Source organism: Schistocerca piceifrons, chromosome 5, assembly GCF_021461385.2.
Source record: "Schistocerca piceifrons isolate TAMUIC-IGC-003096 chromosome 5, iqSchPice1.1, whole genome shotgun sequence".
NCBI lineage: Eukaryota > Metazoa > Arthropoda > Insecta > Orthoptera > Acrididae > Schistocerca > Schistocerca piceifrons.
In genome coordinates, this window is record NC_060142.1 from 670,090,708 (window position 1) to 670,116,352 (window position 25,645).

The 25,645-nt window shown below is 40.1% G+C and overlaps 1 protein-coding gene across 1 annotated transcript in view; it reads right to left on the minus strand.

Annotated features, from left to right (window-relative positions):
* Positions 1 to 691: 691 nt before the first annotated feature.
* The window catches only part of LOC124798280 (ribitol 5-phosphate transferase FKRP), a 44,045-nt gene continuing 19,091 nt past the window's right edge, over positions 692 to 25,645 (minus strand). Inside the window, exons 2-3 of the mRNA XM_047261603.1 lie at positions 18,861 to 18,992; positions 692 to 7,700 (exon numbers count right to left, since the gene is read on the minus strand). Of these exons, the coding sequence (XP_047117559.1) occupies positions 7,008 to 7,700; positions 18,861 to 18,992 (825 nt within the window). The 3' untranslated portion in view covers positions 692 to 7,007. The remainder of the gene's footprint in view (positions 7,701 to 18,860; positions 18,993 to 25,645) is intronic.

Below are 25,645 nucleotides of genomic sequence, written 5' to 3' on the forward strand. Positions count from 1 at the left end.
TCAGTGCATAGGTCACACAGGCTGTAACTTCCACACCAGATTAAAAAGAACAAATCAACACCTCCCAATACAAACACCGCACAAATCTGCAATATCCTCCCAATGATATAACAGGACATCCATTTGAAAATGTAGAAAGTCACCTTAAAATACTGCATACACTGAACAAATAACACAATGTCTCTTTATGAAGGACTAGGAATCTGTATCCATAGAAAGAAACTCAGGGAACATCTATTGAACAACAATAGTGAAACAGGCACAACCAACTTTTTCAAAAGCCTTGACAACCACTCACATTCATTTTTCAGTATGTCCAATCTACAATATATCTGTATGACCTGTTGTAACCTTTTTATAGATAAGAATTTATATAATAATTAATTGTGCACATATCCACACACTTGCCCAGCCTATTCATATTTTTTACTATACAGGGAAAACATATTTATGTATACACCCATTCAATCTATTTTTGTATCCAATACTGCTGCACATTCCTATTTGTTAACAAAAATACAAGAAAAGCGATTCTTGTACATCCTTTTTGTTTTGGTTTGATCCACAGCACTTAATATTGATTTTGAGTTTAAAAACACACACACACACACCACTTGCTACAGTATAACCATTTTGCCCCTAAATGAGCCTTAAGATTTTTATTATAAAATAAAATATTTTAATAACAAAGTTTAGTAATTTTATTTTAATATTCTGAGACATCTCTGTACATAACAGCACTATATTTACAATGTACATTAATTAGATACAGTTTTGGCACTTCAACAAAGATGGCACACAACAGTACACTAGCATCCTTGGCTTGGGTAAAATTTGTACAAAAAGTTTCAGGAAATACTTAAATATTCATCCCGCTTTGAAAAAAGTAGTTTTTTTTTGGGTCTGTAGGTGAGCAAAAAAGTGAAGACATTACTTATGTATACATCTGTTAGTGTATAATTAGTATGGAGAAATAATTGTGAACACTCATGGTTTTTATACATAGATAAACATGGTACTATTACAGATCCAGTAAAGCCGCTGCATTTTTCCTCAGTTACCATGACCGGGAATATTAATTAGGAACATCATTAACACTCAGAGAAAACAGTTACTGAAAATTCACAGAAAGTGACAAAGGTAATAACCGTAGAACACTACATCAAGACAGCACCAATAAAATAAAATACACTTATTTCTATAGTGCATATGAATTTTAGCTTGAACATTTTGTTTCTTACTTTTCTGTCTAGATTTACGATTACTGAAATATCTGCAGTGGTTAAAGAATGAACAGAAAAACATTCAACAACAAGACTGGCATTAATATAATGGAGATTAAATTTGAAATGCTATACATTTTTGAGGATTAAAAAAGTGAAATGTACAGCAAGGGCATCATAAACGGCAAAACATAATAACTTCCATTGCTTACTGCAAAGTCATTATATAATGATTAAAGTTATTCTGATTTCTGCAGTTTTCTCCATGTGACTGTAAACTTTATTTCTCATTATACATCAGAGTTGACATCTCCATTTTTTTGCGTAATATTTTAATTAGCGGCATTCATTTTATTAGGACCTATTAACAATTGTGTTAGATGAGTTAATACAAAAGACATATGCTTGCAGTATCAGACAGTGAAGGCAGACTCAGTCACTGAAATACTGTGGAAAAAAATTGAAGCATCAACTCCACTTGACACTTCGAAGTATATCGTCTACAGTAACTGTAATTCACAGCTGGGAGCTTGGAAAAGTGCTGTTGCTAGAGATTAAACAGTAAATTTATACAATACTAAATCATATACGTTGCAAAAAAGATGTGGAGCACAGAGTCTCTCCGCATGTCCTATGTGAAAGGCTCTGAGATTTTTGTGAAGACAGTGACTGAAATTACCAATAAACTCTAAAAAAGTGAAAATACTTCATCTTATTTTGTTACCAGTTAGTTGATTTCCTTATTTTCTTTGTTTGTCTTCCCAATTCTTACTGTCTTTTGATGTGCACAACACAATAGTTCCTCTTGTATATGCTATTTGTACTGCAGTCATGCTGCATAAGAATCAGAATTTCAAAGCTAGACATGCCAGTGAATAATCATGTAAGTAACCTTTTTTCTGCAAAGCATCCTTGAATTAATGAAGGAAAATACTTATACTCAGAATCCCGCACAAAACGCTGAACAGTGGTATACAGAATAATAAAGTTATGTAAAAAAATAGACAATACCATAAAGAAACTATCCATGGTTAAGTTTTGTGGGTCTAAACAATAAATTAAATATGAAATACAGCAAGGCATATACATTCATATACGAATAGGAAAAAAGTGCTGAATCCTACAATAAGGTCCAATAATTTTCAGCATGACATTTGATGATCATGAGACAAACTGCTCCAAAATATTGTCCTACTCACGATTGAACCTAGGACCTGAAAGAGCCAGAGTCAAGTGCCCTACCAACTAGATCACCACAGCTTTTACCATTCAGAGCCATATTATTATAAAATGAACAATTAAGTGTTTCAGAGGGCCACCCATCATTAGGTCACTGATTACCTGTTGGCAATTTTCATTTGTTGTTTGCACCCTCAGCTTTTTTAGCTTAATTTACTATTCCGTTAAACTACAGAGAATTATTCTTTATCGAAAATCAATTAAATAAAACTCAACAATAACATGACCCTGAGTTTACGTTGTGTGTGTGTGTGTGTGTGTGTGTGTGTGTGTGTGTGTGTGTGTGTGTGAGGGGGGGGGGGGGGGAGGTTTGTACTTTCAAATTAAATAAAACTGGACAATAAATGAATAAGGGAAAGGCAACCACTTATCTACAGAGGCTTGTTATGTGGCACACAGATAGGTGTAACAGAAAATGCTTAACACTAGCTTTCACACACTTGCTCTTATCTAGTATGAGTACACACATTAAAAGTTGGTGTGTGTGAATGTGTGTATTCCTACTAGAAAAAGGGCAAGAGCTTGAAAGTTAGTGTTTAATGTTTTCTATTACATTATTTCTCAAGCATGGCCCACAGTACTCATACGTAAATTGTTGCCATTCCCCTATTTTATGTATTTTTCCATCCAGGAATTTCCATTATTGTTATTAATGGTACAAGACAACAAATCAAATTCAAAAAGTGACTGGCTGCATATTACACCTACATAAACTCCAGTTTACCACATTCGTTGCCTGGCGCAATTCAGTTGAGTTTCGCGCACGGCCGAAAGCCAACTGTTGGAATGCTGGAAAGTAAACAAAGCGATTAGTGGGAACAGTAACGATGTAACTCAAATAGGGCAGTAAGTCGCTGGTGACCTAATGCCCCACAGCCCTTGATTCATTACAAAGAACGAAGTTCTCAGTTCCAAAATGTGGGAAGCAATAAATGCTTTGGCCAGAGGCCTGCCTGTGATCTCACTGCAGATTTGTCATCGAGTCAAGAAGCATACTGTGAGACACACACCAGTGACCTTTGTGTCTTCAAGTACCCTGGACAGCATAAAAGACTGAGTCAAAGTGAGGAAAGTAGTGATGACATAGTAGTGCATTATAGATAAATAGTGATGAATAGAATTTCATTGAGTTCAGATTCTTATTTGGAGCAATTATATGCTAGTGAAGATCTCAATGACATGTTGGAAGAACTTGCTGCAGATGAAGAAGAGGAACTGAACTCTATGGAACAAATTCATTAACAGGCAATAGTTATTTAAGTTCACTGGAAAAGATGGGCTTCTGATTGGATATGCTATGTGACATGCATCAAACCAGTCTCAGGACTGAAGACAACAACAACAAGTGACATTAGCTTAGGTGAAGTGCTTTTGCTATTCTTAGATGACAAAGTGATAAGCCTTTTAGTCAAAGAGACTAATAAATATGCAGAGCACAAACTAAAATGACTAAATATGATCAACTGAACAGACTGAGGAAATTACAAATTTCATAGGACTGATTATTTGGATTGATCTAGTACAGGCACCGTTCGTAAGACGTTGGTCAACGGACCCTATTTACAACTTTCCATTTCCTTGCAGCAGGATGTCCGGTAATCGTTTTGAATTACTGTTAGCAAACTCGCATTTCACAAATAATGAAACTAAAGATGAGAGTATCAGACTTAGAAAAGTTTTACCATTCCTAAACATGTTGACAGAGAAAGTCTTTTCACCAATTGAAGATACTGTAGTTGATGAGGCCATGGTTCCTTGAAGCGAATGACTGAAGTTCAGGCAGTACATACCAACAAAATTGCGTAAGTATGCTGTAAAACTTTTCAAATGGTGCCCCGTGAAGGGTATATACAGTGTGTGAAAGTATATTCTTGATGAGACACCAGTGGAAGAAAGCAAGATGGCACAGCTGAAAACGCTTGCAGTGAACTCACAGATAAATTGCTAAATAAAGGAAGAGTTTTGTTGGTAACTTTTACAAGTGTGATGAATTAGTAGTCAAATGTCTAAAATTCAAAATTCAAATCACTGGAACTGTACAGTACAACAAAAGGTTTATGCTACGTTTTGTAATGTCATACCCATTGAAGAGAGATGAAATGATAGCAAAATATGATAATGGTATTGTGGTGCTAAAAGGGAGAGATGTTGACAATTTTAGTATGTTATCAACAAAACATGCACCTATTACAATGTCACGCTCGAGGTCGTCCTCCAAAACAGCCTTTGGTGATACTAGCATATACTAATGAAAAACCTGGCACTGACGGAAGTGACCAGATTGTCATATGCCACAGTGATAAGGAAGGTTATCAAGTGGTATCAGAAATTAGCACTGCATATGCTTTTAGGAACAAATACAGTAAATGCTCGCTTCGTGTACCAGAGAGCCACAAATACAAAACTAGGCATAAGAAAATTTCAGGAAAATCGTTACCAAATGGTTGTTCACAGAAAATGCTATGCCTGACAGTAAAAGAAATAAAACAAGGAATGTGGTGCACCAGTTAGAGATTCATACCATGCCTGACAGTAAAAGAAATAAAACAAGGAATGTGGTGCACCAGTTAGAGATTCATAACAATCAGCAGGACAAGCCTATATGAAGGAAGTGCACCCTATGTTACTAGAAGAGGCAAACTACCGAATGGAAAAAAAAACTGTTATTACAATAGTCCAAAATCACCTCAAATCTGTTTAGCATGTTTTAATGAACACCGTACAACATACTATAATGTAATATGTTATCCTAAATATAAATGAACAAAATGTATAGTATTACGAGTAGGTATATTGTTTGTATATTTACGTTGTATATCCTATAGTTACATTTCAGTGCTTGCTCCATTACATTCCTTTGAAAAATCCAACTGCAAAAACTGTAACTTGAAAAAGAAGAGTGTCACCCATATGCGGGTGAAAGTGCCTCCACAGGAGCTTGCTAGTCATCCACATACAGACGAGGCAGCAACAAACGTTTGTACAATGAATGTAATGCACTGATGTACCTACCTCGCCTACTACCGTTCAGTCAAAAATTATAAAATATCTCAGTGGGGGCAACTGGCAATCAAATCTTCAAGACAGGCTTGAACTTAAAATATGAGCAGTTTGCAAAATAACAAAGTGACAAATTGCTTCTTGAGGAGTTAATTCTTCTTCTTTGAAATGTGTAACTTGCCTGTATTGTGCATACAATGGGAATTATTAGCGTTTTAAAACAGATTCTAACTATCAACTATCATCACACACAAAAGCAAAAGAAAGAAAACAAAAGTAATGGAATCTGACATCTTAATTCTAGAGGAGTAAAAAGGTGCAACAAATTTCAGTAGGAGATAACATTCCTCATAAAATACGGAGTTTCACATCTTTAACAAAAACCACTATTCTCTTTTCAGTGTTTAAGTGTGTATGGAACACGACATAGTGATTTACTATATACAATTACATGTTCACAAATGTTAATGTGGGTAACTTTCAAGGATCAATAAGGAACCAACATGTAAGACTGTAATCTGTGGTCATCGTATTTTGTGGGCATCAGTGCTAATGTGAAAACATGTAAATAATACATATGTTCCTATACAGTCAATCCATTTTAGTAGATGCCCATGTACAGTTGCCAGTATATAAACAAAATGCCTACTTTCCTCTAATTTATGAGCCAACTCGCCCAGGCAGGTATGGAGTGATCTCAAATTTAATTTAAGATCAAAACAATGATGTGACTTGCCTTTTTTTAAACACATGCAAAAATTTTCCAGAGATTAAGTTCAGAGAAAAACTGAGCAAAAAAGTTGAAACTACTGGATCCTTGAAACTTAGAAATAAGCACCACATGTCAATTCTATGTGCTATAAAAATAGTAAATTACAAAGCAGTGAAGATTAAACTGAGAGAGGAGCTAAGGGTTGGGGGGTGGTTAGGAGCAAAAGTTTCAAAAAATAGATGACCCAACCCACTGCATCAACATTTGAAAGTAAAACTATATATTAAAAAAAGACCTCTTTCATTCTAGATTCAAACCAATGGAGGAACTAGAGTATGGAATTCTACAAAAATTAAAATATCTGAAGTTTTGTCCCATGTAGCTTTCACAAAATAATTTAATTTTATACACTTTAGTGAATTTCTCTCATAACAAAATATAAATTCAAATAGCTCAAGTAAGGGAATTGTATAAGGTAATATGATCTATAGTTTTAGCAGCTACTTAATTATCGACATTTAAAAATTCAAAGAATTAATACTGATGGAAAGGGTACTTGTTAACTTGTTACATACATAGTAGCTAACATTATTAAATATACATATAACAAACATTGACCTCCCTTCTCCTAAGTGAAGAGAAAAAGTAATACTGCAAGATATTTATCACAGTTTGTTTCATACTGGAACAAAGACAATGCAACACACTTTCAGCAAAGAGCATAGTCCTTTTACTTTAAGTATGAGCTTTTCCAGCTTTGTGCAAAATGTAGGACACATTCTTCTAATTATTAATACAGAACATATAATCTGGAAATGAATAGGAGCTTTCAGTCAGTTTTCTGGAACTGTTAAGTAATTTTGTTCTTCATTAAGTGAAAACTTTAGCCGCTTTGGATCAGGGTATTCCGGGTTTTCCACAGCTCCTTTCCCAAATTTTAATTCTAGAAAATCCCTTATGTTATTTGGGGCAGACACCTTACGCCCAATAAATTCAATTGTCGAAAATGGCTTCAAGAAATGTTCAGGGAATTCTCTGTCTTGCTTGTGAGTGGGAAACCAAGTATCTTTCGTCATTGTTCCATTTTTTGAGTAGAAAGGGAAGATATCTACATGCAAATGATTGACAGGGCTATACTGTACTCTGAAGAAGTCTCCTTCACGTGCTTTCTCCCACACAAAGCCATCTTCATCAATAACTGGCTGCAAACGTGCACCTGATAGCCATGGACTAAGGTGCAAGTCATCACGCAACACTCCAATGTCAACATCATAATCCCATGGCAATATATCACCAGACCTCATAGCACCAAGCAAAGTTCCACCTTCTAACCAGTAACGTACACCGTCTTGTTCAAGACGTTTGAAAACGTGGTGTGCAGTACGACGTAAGCCGGCCAGGCAGCAGGGGGGTGTCCAACGACCTTGCCACAAGTATTCTGGCATATCATTGACAACTGTGCCAAAGCAGCGAGGCGTTTCACGAGTACATCCATACCACTCCGTCACACCAGTTTCACGAATCACCTGCACATAGTAGAACGGAAGAAAATAAATTACAACTGTTAAAGAAATGAAAACTGAGAGGATGACAGGAACCATGAATGGTAGAAGAGATCTTTATTTTTATAGGCAGGCATTCCTAAATATATCTGTTTTATTCAACAGGTGACCCAATTTGGCAACCATATTAAACTGCAAACTGTCCATCTCTTTCCTTTATGTAATTCTCAGGTATAAAGGGAATCCTCCAACAAGAATAGATATCGTGAAATTTAAAGAAAATGTTAAATCTGAGGTTGCTAAAAATAAGATCTGTAAAGTAAATGTAACCTAATTATAGCAGATTTCAATTTAATACAATAACATGCTCAATATATATTAAGTCCAAATCTGTTGAAATTAATGACATCACAAATGCTAAAAGCAAGCTAATTAATCTATTTTTGCTCAGTATTTGTGGTCTACAATGAAAATATGGGATACAGCAAAGTCATGCTACAGGTAGTCAGTTTCTTCACATGCCTAAAACTAGTGGAACGAAGATGCGAAACATTGTGATAAACTGAAGACAGCTTAACCATAGAAAACAACTGAACTAAGCTTTCACACTATTAAAAGTATAATGGAAACCAGGTGCTTAAACACGAACACACCAGAAATGGAACCAGTGAGAATGCATATCGGGCTTGGTCAATGAGCACTATAAAACAAAAGATTATATCACAGTTAACAGGCAAGTAACCAGTATTATGAAAAGGTGTGTGTGTGTGTGTGTGTGTGTGTGTGTGTGTGTGTGTGTGTGTGTGTGAGAGAGAGAGAGAGAGAGAGAGAGAGAGAGAGAGAGAGAGAGAGAGAGAGAGAGAGTGAGTGTGGAGTGGGGATTTTTTTACTGGGTGCATACGTGGACAAGGAAAAAAAAATTCCTGGATTTCCCAGTTACAAATACCCTTTCTCCCTGGTGAAAATACAGTTTTTCCATGTTAAGTGACAGTATACTTTCCCTCAGAAATGTAAAACTTATCAACCATTGAATCATTACGGTTTTATACATCGGTGTTGAATTTCCCGGCAATTTCCTAAACGAAACTTAGGGGGGAAAAAAAACACATTTTCGAAAGATCTGTGGTGTGCAGCAACATGTAGGCTGCATATTTTCGTATGACAAAAGTATAAATTCGAATTCCATGAAACACAGCATGTTACTTTCCGAAGCATTGAAATTGAGATTAAGATGCGTTGCCAGTCATAGCTCATCTCACGTGATCTCGCCAATCAATGACAGCCAATATTCAGAGCACAGGACACATGATGTAGTCAGTCAATAGCAACATCTTTGATCAGTAGTGTGACCACACAAACTGGAAAAAGTTAATGGTTTAAATCAATATACATGGTGTTACAAGAAAAGCAAAGCTTTCACACACAATATTGGTCTCTAAGATTAATAAGCTGCAAGAGAATCTAAGTTTTCACTTATAATGTTGATCTGTTTTGTGCGTGTTATACTTTAAGACATATCACACAAATGTGCCAGTAAAATTTTTAATAATGAAATAAATGTCTAATCATCTGGGCTCTAAATTCTTCACAGTGAGTTGATTTTTAAATGAGAGTCAAACTTTCGGTGATATAAGAAATTCATCGTACATTCTCGCACATAGTTCATCTTGTGTAAAAGGAAATTTACTTTGAAAGTAATGCTTTTCAAATCACCATTTGCAATATTTTCCCGCAACTGTTAGATATATGTTCATTTCAGCAGTTGCCACAGAGCACCAGATAACAGGTGCTATTGCGCTTGTGCAGCTACAACGACGCAGGAAGACCATATGTTCGTACGTGTAAAACATTAAAATATCTTAGATCATAAAAGAAACATCAGAGGATACCCCACGAGCATCAGAATTCTGTGAAACATACTGAAGTGCATAATTCAGCTTAAAGTGCACATTCGTATGTCCGGATTCGGATGTAAATTTTCTGCGAGTACCAGTACTGTGTTATCTGTTTGGTTCTTTATTATGGCATAATGCCGTACGTGCTAGAAGACGAAAACGTGCACTTGAAATGCTGTGAACAGTTGAAACCTGCCAATGGTGTGGAATTATAAACACATTGTTTCAAATTAATGGACAGCCTCATCGGAAAAGATTAATAAAAGCTCCTTTTCTTTTTTTTTAGAAAACCAGCAAAAATAACAATTGTTCTGCTAGGCGATTAAGGCTTGTCTGTGAGAAAGGTGGAAATTAAAAAAACTGAAACTAATAAATTATTTTAGCCTTCCATAATTATGTGAATGTATTTTAATTCACTTGATAGCTCCCGGCCACAGAAATCTGTTTTCTTTTCATTTGACATGAGAGCAATAAACAATAAGGAAACAGCAAAATCACTAAACGTAAATACGAGGCAAGTGGAGACTACTCACCTCCCCACTACAACGCAGACTGCTCTACGTATCAGTCCCGGATCTACGATATTTCACACACAATCACTGGTTTAGTTATCCAGCGTTTATTCTCCGGTTATGCGTTATTACATGTTCGTACGAGGGGCATTTGAAAAGTCCGTGCAAAAATAAAAACTACTTACATGTTTGGGGTAAACCTTTTTTATTTTTCGACATAGTCTCCATTTAGACTTATACACTTCATCCTATGCTGTTCTAATTTGTTGATCCCTTCCAAATAATAGAAATTGTCCAAGTCCGCAAAATAGCTATTAGTTGCTGCAATCACCTCCTCGTTCGAATGAAATCTGTCTCACCAGCCATTTCTTCAAATTGAGGAACAAATAATAGTCAGAGGGAGCCAAGTCTGGAGAACAGGGGGTTGGTTGGTTGTTTCCGGGAAGGAGACCAGACAGCGAGGTCATCGGTCTCATCGGATTAGGGAAGGACATGGAAGGAAGTCGGCCATGCCCTTTCAGAAGAACCATCCCGGCATTTGCCTGGAGCGATTTAGGGAAATCACGGAAAACCTGAATCAGGACGGCCGGACGCGGGATTGAACCGTCGTCCTCCCGAATGCGAGTCCAGTGTGCTAACCACTGCGCCACCTCGCTCGGTAGAACAGGGGGGATGTAAAATGAGTTGGACTCCTATTTCCAATCATTTTGTGTCCACAACTGCTGAGGTGTGTGCTGGGGCATTGTCATGATGGAAAATGACTTTTTTGTGGTCCAATCGCCGGCATTTTTCTTGCAGCTCAGTTTTCAAACAGTCCAGTAACAGTGAATAATATGCACCTGTACTAGTTTTATCCTCCAGAGAGTCTACGAGGATTATCCCTCACGAATCCCAAAATACAGTCGCCATAACCTTTCCGGCCAAAGGAATGGTTTTTGTCTTTTTTGGTGCAGATTCTCCCTTGGTAACCCATTGTTTAGATTGCTGTTTGGTCCCAGGAGTATAGTAATGTATCCATGTTTCACCCACAGTGACGAAACAATGCTTGAAGTCCTGCCGATTCTCCCTGAAGAGCTGCAAACCATCCTTGCAACACTTCACACCATTCCATTTTTGGTCAAGCGTGAGCAATCGCAGAACCCATCTTGCGGATAGCTTTCTCATGTCCTAATGCTTATGCAAAATATTATGTACCCATTCATTCGAGATGCCTGCAGTGCTAGCAATCTCACGCACCTTAACTCTTTTGTCATCCATCACCAAATCATGGATTTAATCAATGAGTTCTGGAGTCGTAACCTCCACAGGGCATCCAGAACGTTCACCGTCACTTGTGCCCATATGGCCACTCCGAAAATTTTGAATCCACTTATAAACTGTTCTAATCGAAGGTGCAGAGTCACCGTAATGTTTATTAAGCTTCTCTTTAGTCTCTTGAGGCATTCTGCCTTTCATAAAGTATGTTTAATCACTACACGAAATTCTTTTTCGTCCATTTTTTGACAATCACTTGACTTCCTTTATTCACACGAATGCCAAATACAAAGAAATAGACCAATATGGCTGCAACTTGGTGAGCGTACTTTCCAAAGATGCTACTAACTAAACATGACCTCGATACACGCCGGTGGTGCCATCTCTTGGACTTTGCACAGACTTTTCAAACGCCCCTCGTACAACGAGTTTTCCGCGCTATTCCCAGAATAGAACTTCAGCGCCTGCTAGCTGGGGACTGTACAACTGGCCCTTACTAGTGTAGCGGTTTGGCTAAAAACTTCGTCAAAATTTCATTTTCTTGGATACACCGAGAAGACAACACATAACCTCTCTTACCTGTTATGCCTGTTAGTTGTTTATTTCCCCTCTGGTAGTTTGAATCTACGGCTTTCGCTAGTATTTATAACATTACTCATCATTCGCAGACTCAGTCAACCACATAAACAGCGATTGGCGCCCATTCGGCTTTATTCCACTCCGCACGTATAGCCCTGTCGCCCTTTGTCTGCAGGAAAGTTTATTTTCAGATGCGACGGGGATTCCGCTGGTAAAGACATCATGTACACTGTGCACACTTTCAAAAATCAACTTATGATTTATTCATAAATCAACTTAGAATGTGTTCAAAAACTAACAGGGATGCATTTCAAAATCATATGAATAAACAATAGAACAATGTGTGCGGGATGCTAGGCACTTTGTGAAACAAGGGTTGTTTTTCCTCAAGAATATGAATTTGCTGCCCCCCCCCCCCCCCCCCCCACCCTTTAATTGCCATCCGGTTTGCCTTCGCCCCGTAGATCCAAGCCTGTTGCGCATGCGTGAAGCTTGGGTGCGCCAGTAACATTTTTCCGGGTAGCATCTTGCCGCTTGCTGCTATTGCCTATACAGCTAACAGCCACATTTCTGTAGCCAGAAGTGGAAGGAGATACTACACATATGCGACTCAACTGTGCATGTACATGAGCCTGCTCGCAACTGCTCAAACGAATCTAATGTAAACAGTTGTGACGTCACGATCATCACAGGCAATTTGTTGTTCTGAAGCATTGCATAGTCTTCCTAAAGCCATTGACACATTTTGCTGTTGGCAGACACTTGTATGAACACTGTGTTTTGTTGTTGTATATAAAGCATTTCGTTTGCAACTTGAGTTTTATTTTCGTCTTTTTTCTCTCGTTCATGTTTTATTGCTGCAGTATTAGTCTGCAGTACCAGGATACAGTAATATCCTTTGTTAGAATATTGGTGCGTATCAGTCAACATTACAAAAATCTAACTGAAAACTACAACAATGAAAAATTTCCGGAATTCTAATAAATCCCGGGTTTTTTCCGGTTTTCTCCTGCATGAAAAAATTCCCGGGTTTTTCCCAGATCTCCCGGTTGTCCCAGGTTGTATACACCGTGTTTTACTATTTAGATACTACAGAAAACTTCTGCTATTGTCTTTCAATATAACCTATGTTATCCTCAAAGGTAAACAGTAAAAAATATTCCACACATGGAAAATGCAAAAGAAAAAAATATATCTCACAGAATGAAGCAGTTATTCATAACTATCTTTGAAGGGACGTGAGAATATACAATGACAGTTTAGCATGAGAAACATTGGAAAAACAAACTTATGTCGGATAGACATTACATTTCGCCAATTAAGAAAGCAAAGGGCACATGGCACAATTGCAGATGGCACACTAACAATGGCAAGAAAATTGTACAAGCACCCAAAGATCCCCTTAAATATCCGTATGGTTCAGGAGAAGAATAAAAAATTCAGAGAGTTAAAATGACATATCATTTTATAAGTATGACTGATGAGGTGTATAAAGCCATCTAATGAATGAATGAATTAATTAATGAATGATAGCTGGAGATGACAATGTTTCAATAGAAACTGTTAGAACTGGATGGATATTGATGCACTAGGAACTTTCAAATTTATTTACAGAGTGTCTGCAGAGGAAGAAAGATTCAAAAAGCTAGAACAATGTGGCAGTTATTCTACTTCACAAGATAGACAAGATCAAAAAAATCAGTTCTATGTATATTCACTAAAATGAACACCAACCACACATCAAAAATATATTTGATTTTCATGAAAAAAGGAATAAGCTGGCTTTAGAAGTCGGTTCTTCACATGCACACTGCAAATTTTGTGAAATATATTATAGTACAACAAGGATCTTGAATTGTCTCTGTCTGGGACTCATAGATTTGTGAAAGCATCTGGCTCAATTTCAGCAAAATCTATGCTAACAGACCTAGAGAGAAAAAGGCATTATACAACCTATGTAAGCATACTGTAACACCAAAATAATTATCAGCAGAAAATCTAAAAGTAGTTCTTAGATCCTTGAACAGGGAAAAGAAAGGAAGAATTTTAATTAATGAAACATATGTGAACCACCAAAAATTTGCTGACAACACTGTCATGTTCACCTCTGGTGCAGATATACTCCAACAAAAAACAGATGAATTTAATATAACAAGTTTGAAAGTAGACTAGAAAATTAACCATAACAATTATGGAATAATACAAATGGACATACTGAAGTGAAGATTGCAAATGTGAATAATGAAATTGGAGAACCAGTTGGGGACGTATGAGCAGAAGAATAAAACGGTCTGGAAAATTTCCAGTAAACAAAACAGTTTTCATGATGAAGGCAACAACATAGGAACCACATTCCATGGTTTCTGCAGAGGAGGACTTCTGAGATGTGAAAAAGAGTCAATGACCTGCATTTTATTTAAGTGTAATATAGTAAAATGACTACAATGAGAGAAGTGGTAATATTAATTTTATTATAATCTGATATGTAATCAGCGTGTATGACCAGTCTAATCAGCGTGTATGACCAGTCTTGGCATGTGGTAGTGAAACATTAACGCAAAAACTGTTTAAAAACTAAGTGTTTTCAGTGAGAAATGAACAGATGGATGTTGGGAATTACTGAAAGTGGAAGCAAAACAAATAAATAGGTCAGGATGGCAATCTGAACTGGAAGATGCAGCTATCAAAGTAATGAAAATTAGATGGAAGTGTGTGGGACATGGAGCTTGGCAAACAAATAGTAGATGGAGCGAGGAAGTTCTTTGCTGGATTCTAAAAGTGGAGAAAAGAATGAAATAACACCTCAATGGCATCAATGAAATCTCACTACGGTTGGAAAAGTCTCGAGATGGTTTTTACTTGAATCCATTTGTACACTGTCTGGTTGCACAAAATGCCTGAAGCCCAGTGGTGGGATTTTTCTACAGACATCAATTACATTTCTGGATACAAAAATGTAATGAAAATACAAATTAGTTTACTTCTTACCAATTGCAGCCATTTCACTAGTTGCAGCCATTTCACTAGTTGCAGCCATTTCACTTCCTGTACTGTCTCGTCTCGTCTCCTTTTCTGTATTTATTTATACACTGATACGCCAATCACAATGTTGGATGCCACTTGGTGGCATTTTGGGCACATAGCATGTTAACAGAAGTATGTAAGCAGAGCAGACATGGATGGGGAATCACCATAGCAATGATATGGGCTGCAAACAGGGAAATCCACTAAGATAAGTGACTCTGACAAAGGGTAGATTATTATTACACAGAGCCTGTGAACCAGTATCTAAAAACACCGAAGTTGGTCAAATGTTCATGTGCTACTGTCATAAGCGTCTACAGAAAGAGGCAGAAGAACAGTGCTACTACCACGGTTGGATGTCCACGACTTTCCACAGAACATGGGGATCGAACCTTGTCTGCTCTGTCAAGTAGGATAGATGGTGATCTGTGGAATCTCTGCCAAAAGAACACAATGCTGGTGCATGCACAAGTGTTTTAGAGCACACTGTTAATCATACATTGTTCAACATGTAGCACTGTAGCAGATCACCCCTACGTGTTCACACGTTGACCCAACAAAATTGTCAATTACAATTGCTGTGGGCACTGAAGCATCAAGATTCAACTGTCGATCAATGAAAACGTGTCAGCTCTTTGGGTGAATCACATTTTTGCTACAGTAGGTCGATGGTTGTCTCCACAAACTCCATCATCGAGGTGAAGGCCAGCTTGAAAAGTGCAGCCCACTACAAACGTTGGCTGTTGGGGGCAAGTATTATGCTATGGGAGACATTCTCTGGTGCTTGCGTGGGAACTGTGGTAGCAATTGAAGACACCATGACAGCTGCGAACCACCTGCAACTTTTCAAGCTTGATGTCTTCCCTGACGGCATATTTTCTGCAGTAAAACTGATTGTCTCTGAGCCAGAACCATGCTGCATTGGTTTGAGGAGCATTATAGTAAGCTCACGATGTCTCAGCGACCAAATTTGTCTGATGTAAATCCTATGGAATCCATCAGGGTTGCTATAGGGTGTCATCACCAGATACACAAACCAGCAGCCTGTTATTTACGCAAATTAAATGACCTGTATGTAAACATCTAATGTCACATACCTCCATCCCTGATATGCATAATCGGTAGCGTACTTTGTTCCAAAGACGGACAAACAAGCTATTAAGCAGATGGTCATAATGTTTCTGGTCATCAGTGTAATCTGATATGTTCTAGTAGCTCCTATTTTTCCTGTGGTCTGAATTTGTGTCTTACAGAAATACCAACTCCTTTTTTTCTTATTTGTTTTAATGCAGTTCCTTATATTAGATTATTGGCTCTTTTCTTATGACTGTCTTGCTTTAATTTTTATCAAAAACAACAGTTTATTTCTTTTTATTTAAAATTAGTCATTAAATTTTGAAACTAAACAGTCACGTAGCATAATCTATATTCCCATAACCTTTTTGTCTTTCTGTGTCCTGCACATTATCAGTGGTTCTCAAATACTCATTCTCATGCAGAAATTTTTTCCATATTGTTACAAGGTCCCCTAATGACTTTACATCTGCAAACAATAAACACACAACCTACAAAGCCTTTAGTACCTCCAGGTTATGTTGCTTCCTTTAATACCTTTTCCAACACCCAATGGATTCCAAACCTACAACCTCCTCCTAGTCGCCATGACCAACTACATGCTCACCCACAATTAACAATTACTTCTCCTTTCAAGGCATTACCTACAAACAAATCCAGGGTGTGGCTATGGGCACCCGCAGGGCATCATCCTATGCCAACCTATTGCTTCTATCTTTTTAAAAATGCAAATCCTAAACCCTTCACCTGATTCAGATTCACCGATGACTTTTTCATGATCTGGACAAAGGGTAAGGACACCCTATCCACATTCCTCCAGAACCTTAACACCTTCTCTCCCAATTTTGTCACCTGGTCCTACTCAACTCAAAAAGCCACCTTCATTTATGTTGACCTCCACCTCAAAGATGGCTACATCAGTACCTCCACCCATATCAATCCTACCAACCACCAGCAATACATCCACTTTGTCCCTCTTGAAATATACCGAGGGTCTCACTGAGGCCTTCACAGACTGTAATTACTTTCCAATCTTGTACAAAAACCGATCTCCTTTGTCTTATCCCTCCACTCCACCAACACCGAAGTTCCACCATCCGGCCACAGTGCAGTATTCCCCTTCTTGACTCAATACCACCTATGACTGGAACAACTGAATCACATTCTCCACCAAGGTTTCAACTACCTCGCACCATGTCCTGAAATGAATAATGTCCTACCCACTATCCTTCCCATTCCTCCAACAGTGGTATTCCACCACCCATTGAACTTACACAACATCCTTGTCCCTCCCTACACAACCCCTACTCCCAAACCCCTCGTCTCAGGGCTCATATTTCTGTAAGAGACCTAGATGCAAGACCTATCCCACACGTCCTACCATCCCCCCCCCCCCCCCCCCGCCCCCGGCCACCACCACCACCACCACCACCACCACCACCACCACCTACTACTCCAGTCAAGTCTTAAGCATCACCTATCCCATCTACATCTATACTTTGCAATCCACTGCAAGGTACATCCCATTGTCCGCATCCCATTGTACCAGGTCATTAGGGTTTCTTCCTGTTCCATTCACGTGTGGAGCATGAGAAGAATGATTGACTGAATGCCTCTGAGCATGCAGTAATTACTCTAATCTTATCCCTATGGTCCCTGTGTGAGTGATATGTAGGGGTTTTTAATATATCCCTAGAGTAATCATTTAAGGCCGGTTCTTGAAACTTTGTTAATAGACTTTCGCAGGAGCTGCAATCGCTGTTTTGCATTTTACATGGACATGACAACCAACAAGCTGTCTGTCCGCATGAATGGCCATCAACAAACTGTGGCCAAGAAACAGCTGGACTACCCTGTTGCTGAGCACACCACCCAACATGACATTCTCCATTTCAATGACAGCCTCTCCCATCTGGATTTTTCCCATCAACACCAGCTTTCTTGAACTGCACAGGTGACAACTCTCCCTGCAATATATCCCTTCCCTGTTCCTATTCCAGCACTATTTAGCTACCTATTCCACCAATGCATCCACAGTATTTTTACTTGTCTCCTTTTCCACTCCCCCCACCCCCACCCTCTTAACTTCCCGATTGCACCTAGCTGCCCTACCCTCTCTCCACTTCATCCCTGTATGCTCCCACAAGCAGCACTTTACCGCCTCTACCCCTAACCTGCTATCCGTCCCCTCCCTGCCCATCCTCCTCCTTACCCCCACCACCCAGTTGCCTCTCCCACCATGTGCTCCTGCTCACAGTCTGGCCTCAGCAGCCAGTGACTGTGATCACGTGTGTGTGAGTTCCATTTGTGTGATTCATAATACTGTTACAGTTCATCCTGGATTTTCCACTGTTTGACTTTCTTTAACACACTTCACTTATTTTGAGAACATAGTAACGGACAATATTGAGTGGTAGACAATACATGAGGTAGTTTAACTTTATATCTGGATGTATTAAGTCTTAGGAGAAATGTGTTGCCAGATCCAATCATCAGTCTTTTGTACTTAAATTAGCACAGCAAAGTTCAAATGCAGTTAGGAAAGTAATTACGTTACTAAGTTAACAAATGGGAAACAAAGTAAAAAATGAGAGATTAATACGAGCAGAGCTTAAACATCCTATCAACTCTGTGTTACGTTTTCTTACAAAAAGTTTGTAGACTTTTTATTTTGCTTAGGGAAGCAGATGGCCATTAACTAATTTATCTGCTGAAGCAACACAAACCTCTTTTCCTTGTTGCATTTATCAATAACTACACACATAACAGCACTATGTCTAATGAAAGTAAAGCAATAAAAAATAAGTAACTGAAGGCTATATACTGCTTTTTACCAACTACGGTACCTGTTTTATACCAAACTGTCGAAACATCTGCTGGCGCCTTGCAGCTTCCAATTGTTCAACCTTCTGTAATAAATGCTGACTCCTAAAGAGTGGTTTGCCATCAGTGACAGTCTCTCCATGTATGAGTTTCACCTGCAAGCACAGAAATTTATCAGAAAATACATGTTTATGCTATGATAGAAGTGTTTCAACAGTCTACAGGCTGATTAAATGTTTTATCTCTTCAAGAGATTGCTAACCATTGCCAAGACACATTGGGGATGGGGTATGCGGTGGTTGGGGTGGGAGGCTGGGGGAGGGGGTCTAGCAAGCTAATTATTCAAGTCCACAGGGAGGAGATAACTTTTAGGTCCTCACTACATTGTCTACATCTTGTGAATGCCTCCATTGTTGCTTGTTTTTTAGAATTATATTACACTAACCATGTTCCATGGATCCCATAGTGTGTGCTCCCTGGGTTGTAGAAAGAAGTTAAAAGATGTATATTTGTGCAATGCACTGAAATGACAAAACATTACTGTATTAAAGTTCTAATTATAATTATACATTAAATTTAAGTACTTCTGTGAATATACTCATTAAAGTAGAAGTTGCCCAATAGAAAGTTCTTTAAATCAGTCTTAATCTCTACTATATTATCTACTTGCTACTTAATGTGCTCTGGTAGGTCGTTGAATACATATGCACCTATGTCTTCCAATCTTTTCTGGTCTAATGTTCACCCCTCATTGTCAATGCAAATGATGTTTTCAGTCCTAGTGTTATATTCATGCTTTCCACTATTTTTTGTGAAATAAGAAATATTGGAAATGACAAAGGACATTAATGAATATATTTATTGTGAAGCAATTGTCAAAATACCTAGTTTTTTTAAAAGGTATCTGCAGGATGTTCTTGAATTAACAACAGATCTAATTATTATATCACACTTCTTTAGTCTGTAAATATTATCCTGTAATCTGAATCTCCCCAGAAAATGATTCCTTAGCTCATCAGTGGATGGAAATATGTAGAATAAACTAGTTTGTTAAATATGCAGAAAAAATTAGTTGTTTGATGTATCACCTATAGTAGTAATCATGTGTCCCCAAACATTTCTGAACCAAGGTGATTCATTAACTATAGGCACTTTTATAATGGTGCATGCTGTTGATCCACATTCTGCACCACTGGTATAAAATTATGTGCTAAAATTTCAATACAAGTGCTGCAGCAGCTCCTGTAATTGAGTCATACATGCATCACAACAATATGTTTATATTAATATATCTAAAAACAAAGATGATGTGACTTACCAAACGAAAGCACTGGCAGGTTGATAGACACACAAACAAACCCAAACATACACACAAAATTCAAGCTTTCGCAACCAACGGTTGCTTCATCAGGAAAGAGGGAAGGAGAGGGAAAGACAAAAGGATGTGGGTTTTAAGGGAGAGGGTAAGGAGTCATTCCAATCCCGGGAGCGGAAAGACTTACCTTAGGGGGAAAAAAGGACAGGTGCGCGCGCGCGCGCGCGCGCGCCCACACACACACACACACACACACACACACACACACACACACACATATCCATCCGCACATACACATGTGACACACCAAACTTTCTTACCCACTATCTCTTTGTGTAAAAGTGCTTAACTCTGTGTGTGCCCATTTTTTAAAGTTTATTGGCTTAAGATGTGTCTCGGGGATGGCCACACACTCGCCCTATCATCCTGTTACTATAATTTCATTAAACCGTATGCAAGTCTGTGGTTTGCAAAATGAATAAATGTTCTTAACACAAGCTGGATACTGTTCAATAATTAAAATGTTCTAATGAGCCCTTGATTAATACTGTGAGTACAGATTGAGTCACAAGCTTGATCAAAAATGCACTAAGTCCTGTTCACCACATCACTGTTAAAAGTTCAGGAAAGTTGGTTGTGAATAACTTCTCAAAGTCCACAAACCTATGCTAAGATTTCAAAATCCTTTAAACGCAACACTGCAGTGCAGTGTTTAAGTTCCTGAATATGAATCTCGAAAAATTTTCAACTTCTCGAACTGCTGCAGGTATTCTGTAAGGCCTTAGAGTTGTCATCTGCAAAATTTTAAACACTTTAAACACAACTAACACGCTGCTCTTCAGCATACATCTTGAATCACTGACTTCTCAAAGTGATGCTGACCCACGCCAATACAGCCACCACTTTTATATAGCTTCCATATGTCACTGAAAAACCCATAAAATTACACATGCTGTACATATTACTATAAAAACTCTATATTTAAACATTTTGTATGACTTTTGCTTGCACATCAATTCCCTTAAGCTATTAAAAGTACCAGTTTCACTGTCTTTTTATTGGAAAATCTAGCAAAATTGGAAAATCTAGTCTTTCGTTGGTTGCACGTGAACTTTGGAAGGAATAAAAATTTTATTACATTTGCCATTAATGCAAGTATTACACATGAGTCAGGGCAAGAATTTCACCAGCTTTTACACAGTGACATTACACTTCAGCTGGGCTCCTTTGTTTTTGGGTTATTTACATCTTATTCAGTGAAATGCTCAAAACTAGGAATATTTATTATTCCCTATTTTAAGAAATATGAGAGTCAAACTTTTACAGATAGCTATTGTAGTCTGTTATCCACTACCACCACTACACTTATTGTTATGCAATTTATTTTGCACTAGAATGTGTCATCTGCTATTTGAAAGATAACTTCACATGCAACCTCCTCCCTAGGTATGTTCATCTGCGCTGAGACACTTTCCCTGCGGCATCAACTGTCAAAACAGTGTGCATCTAGCATGCCATCTGTCAAAACAGTGTGCTTCTAGCATGCCATCTGTCAAATCAGTGCAAATTATTCCCTATGATATAAAGGGAAGAAAGTATGCTAAAGCAAGCTAACTTTCTGATGGTTCAGAACAGTTTCATTTAAGAGTAAATGTTGCTGGACTCTACCGTCTATAACAGGTTGGTTGGTTGGTTTGTGGGATTGAAGGGACCAGACTACTAGGGCCATTGGTCCCTTTTTCCATGAACTTGAAACTCCCACAAGGAATAAAAACAAACAATGGAGATGACAAGAGATGACACAGGACAAGAAAGAGACAGACAGAGACCAGACAAAAGGAATTAAAATCACACTGAGTGTGACAGTGGTTGGCCGACCATAGGAACAAAAAAGGAAAAGCCAACCACCAAGAAACACACTAAAAACCCCAGTCTAAAATCGTAAACCAAAGGCTAGACTCAACACAAAAAAGGACAAACACTTAGATCAAGCGATAGAAACCCCCTGCACGAATATAACTCAAAACTAAAACTGCCATCGCAATGTCATCTGATAAAAGTGTAGGAAGCATATCAGGCAGCACAAACATCAGCCTGAGCGGAGTTAAAAGTAGGCAGTCCAACAAGATATGGACCGCCATCAAAGCTGAGCCGTAGCGACATAAAGGTGGGTCCTCGCGGCGCAATAAATCGCTGTGTGTTATCCAGGTGTGGCTAATGTGTAGCCGGCAGAGGACAACAGAGTCCTTGTGAGAGACCCACAAGGAGCGGCGCCACGCACCGGTAGCCTCCTTGATGGCGCGAAGTTTGTTGGGTGAAGGAAGGGTGCGCCATTCTTCACCCTAGGTGCGAAGTGCCTTCTGCCGCAAAACTGGCCCCGAGGTCACTCTCTGAAAGGCCTATCTCCAAGGCTGGTGCACTGACAGCCTGTTTGGCCAGCGTGTCAACACATTCATTTCCCAGGATGCCGACATGACCCGGGGTCCACACAAAGACCACAGAACGGCCGCAACTGGCAAGAGTATGGAGGGACTCCTGGATAGCCATCACCAGATGAGGATGAGGGAAACACTGGTCGATAGCTCATAAAGCTACAAAGAGTCACTACAGATAATGAAGGACTCACCTGAGCAGGAGTGGATATACTCTAGGGCACAAGAGATGGCAACCAGCTCGGCAGTGAAAACACTGCAGCCAGCCGGCAATGAGTGTTGTTCATAATGATGCTCTAGAGTAAGAGCATAACCGACATGAGCAGCCAATTGAACCATCAGTATAGACAACGTCAGAGCCTTGAAAGCGGCAAGGATTGAAAGCAAGCGGTGGCGGAGGGCCTCAGAAGGGACAGAGTCCTTCGGGCCCTGTGCCAAATCGAGCCAAAGGCATGGGCAGGGCACACACCATGGGGGTATACGCAGAGGGGCCTGGAAAAAGAGGTAGAAGGCAGAAAACCTCAAGCTCACAGAGAATAGCTCTGACACAAACCGCGATCGTACATCCTGACTGGGGACGCCGTTCTGGAAGATGGACGACCGACTGAGGGAACAGGAGATGATAATTGGGACGCCCGGGCAAGCTACAAACGTGTGTAGCATAAGCGGCCAGTAATTGTTGGTGCCGGAACCACAATGGAGGGACACCTGCCTCCACAAGTATGCTGCTGACAGGGCTTGTCCGGAAAGCTCCAGTGGCGAGTCAGATCCCACTGTTAAGGATGGGGTCCGGCAACTGCAATGCGGAAGGGGATGCCAAATCGTAAGCCAGGCTCCCATAAACTAGACAGGACTGAATTAACGCCTGGTATAGCCATAGAAGGGTAGACCGATCGGTACCCCAGCTGGTGCGACTCAAGCAACAAAGAGCGTTACGATGCCGCCAGCTTATGCCGAATATGAGGCAGCCAAGTCAACCGGGTATCGAAAACCAATCCCAAAAACCGATGCGTTTCCATCACAGCAAGAGGTTCGCCGTCAAGATAAAGCCATCGCTCAGGGTGAACAGTGTGTCGCTGGCAGAAATGCATAATGTAGGTCTTGGCAGCCGAATACTGGAAGCCATGTGCTACAGCCCAAGACTGCGCCTTTTGGATAGCGCCCTGCAGCTGCCGTTCAGCAGCTGCAATGCCAGTGGAGCTATAGTATAGGCAGAAGTCATCAGCATACAAGGAAGATTAGACAGACGTTCCCACCGCCGCAGCGAGCCCATTAATTGCAATCAAAAAGAGGCAGACACTTACGACAGATCCTTGCGGTACCCCATTCTCCTGAACTCTGGAGGAACTGCGGGAGACCGCAACTTGCACACGGAAGGAATGAAGCGACAGAAAATTTTGTATGAAAATCAGGAGCAGACCCTGAAGACCCCAACCATGAAACGTAGAGAGGATGTGATGTCGCCATGTCATATCATATGCCTTCCGCATGTCAAAAATAGACTGTGACAAGGTGCTAATGGCGGGCAAAGGCCGTACGGGTGGCAGACTCCAGGCACACCAGATTATCGGCGGCAGAGCAGCCCTTACGGAAGACACCCTGAGACGGAGCCAGAAGGCCCCAAGACTCAAGTAGCCAACTCAACCTTCAGTTCACCATGCATTTGAGCAACTTGCAAGGAACGTTGGTGAGGCTAATGGGGTGGTAGCTGTCCACCTCCAGTGGGTTCTTGCCAGGTTTCAACAGGAGGATTACGACGCTTTCCCATCACTGCGACGGGAACTCACCCTCAAGCCAGATAGGGTTGAAAAGGTCTAAGAGGTGTCACTGGCAGTCCACCGAGAGGTGTTTGAGCATCTGACAGTGGATGAGATCTGGCCCAGGAGCCGTATCAGGGCAAGCGGCTAGGGCACTTTGGAATTCCCACTCACAGAGCGGAGTACTGTACGATTCAGCGGAACTCCGAGCAAAATGCTCCGCTAAGTGGTTTGCAATTGTGTTGGAGTCAGTACAGACTGCTCCACTCAGTGGAAGTGCAGGTATGCTGACGGGGGTCTGATAGCCATAGAGTCGCCTAATATTGGCCCAAACCTGTGACGGAGAGGTACGGGGGCCAATGGTGGAGACATACCTTTCCCAGCACTCCTGCTTGCGTTGGCGAATGAGGCGGCGGGCTCGCGCAAAGAGCCGTTTAAAGGCGATGAGGTGTTCCAATGAGGGATGTCACTTGTTATGCTGGAGTGCCCGCCTGCCATCTTTAATCGCCTCAGCGATCTCGGGCGACCACCAAGGCACAGTCCTCCACAGAGGAGATCCAGAAGAACAGGGATTGGCAGATTCTGCGGCAGTAACGATGCCGGTGGTGACCGAGTGAACCTCCACATCAATGGCGTCATTGGAAAGAGGCTCAATAGTGGCAATGGAGGTGAACAAGTTCCAATCAGCCTTATTCATGGCTCATCTGCAGGGGCGGCCAGAAGAGTGATGCTGTGGCAGTGACAGAAAGATTGTAAAGTGGTCACTACCGCCCAAGTCGTCATGCACACTACATTGGACAGATGGTAACAGGCTAGGGCTGCAGATCGATAGGTCGATGGCTGAGTACGTGCCATGAGCCACACTGAAATGTGTGAAGGCACCATTATTTGAAAGAGAAAGGTCGAGCTGTGCCAATACGATGCTGCCTCGGGATGTTGCCACTGATCCATCGCACAGAGGGTTAAGGGTGTTGAAGTCGCCCAGTAACAGAAAAGGTGGCGGCAATTGGGCTATCAGTGCAGCCAGGACATGCTGTGAGACATCACCATTCGGTGGAAGATAGAGACTGCAGACAGTAACAGCCTGAGGCGTCTACACCCGAACAGCGACAGCCTCTAAAGGTGTTTGTAGAGGGACAGACTCTCTGTAAATGGAGTGAAGGACGTAGATGCAGACGCCACCAGATACCCGCTCATAAGCTGCCCGGTTCCTATAATAACCCCGATAGCCACGGAGGGCAGGGGTTCACATCGCTGGAAACCAAGTTCCCTGAAGCGCAATGTGGAGGAAAGGGTGAAGGCTG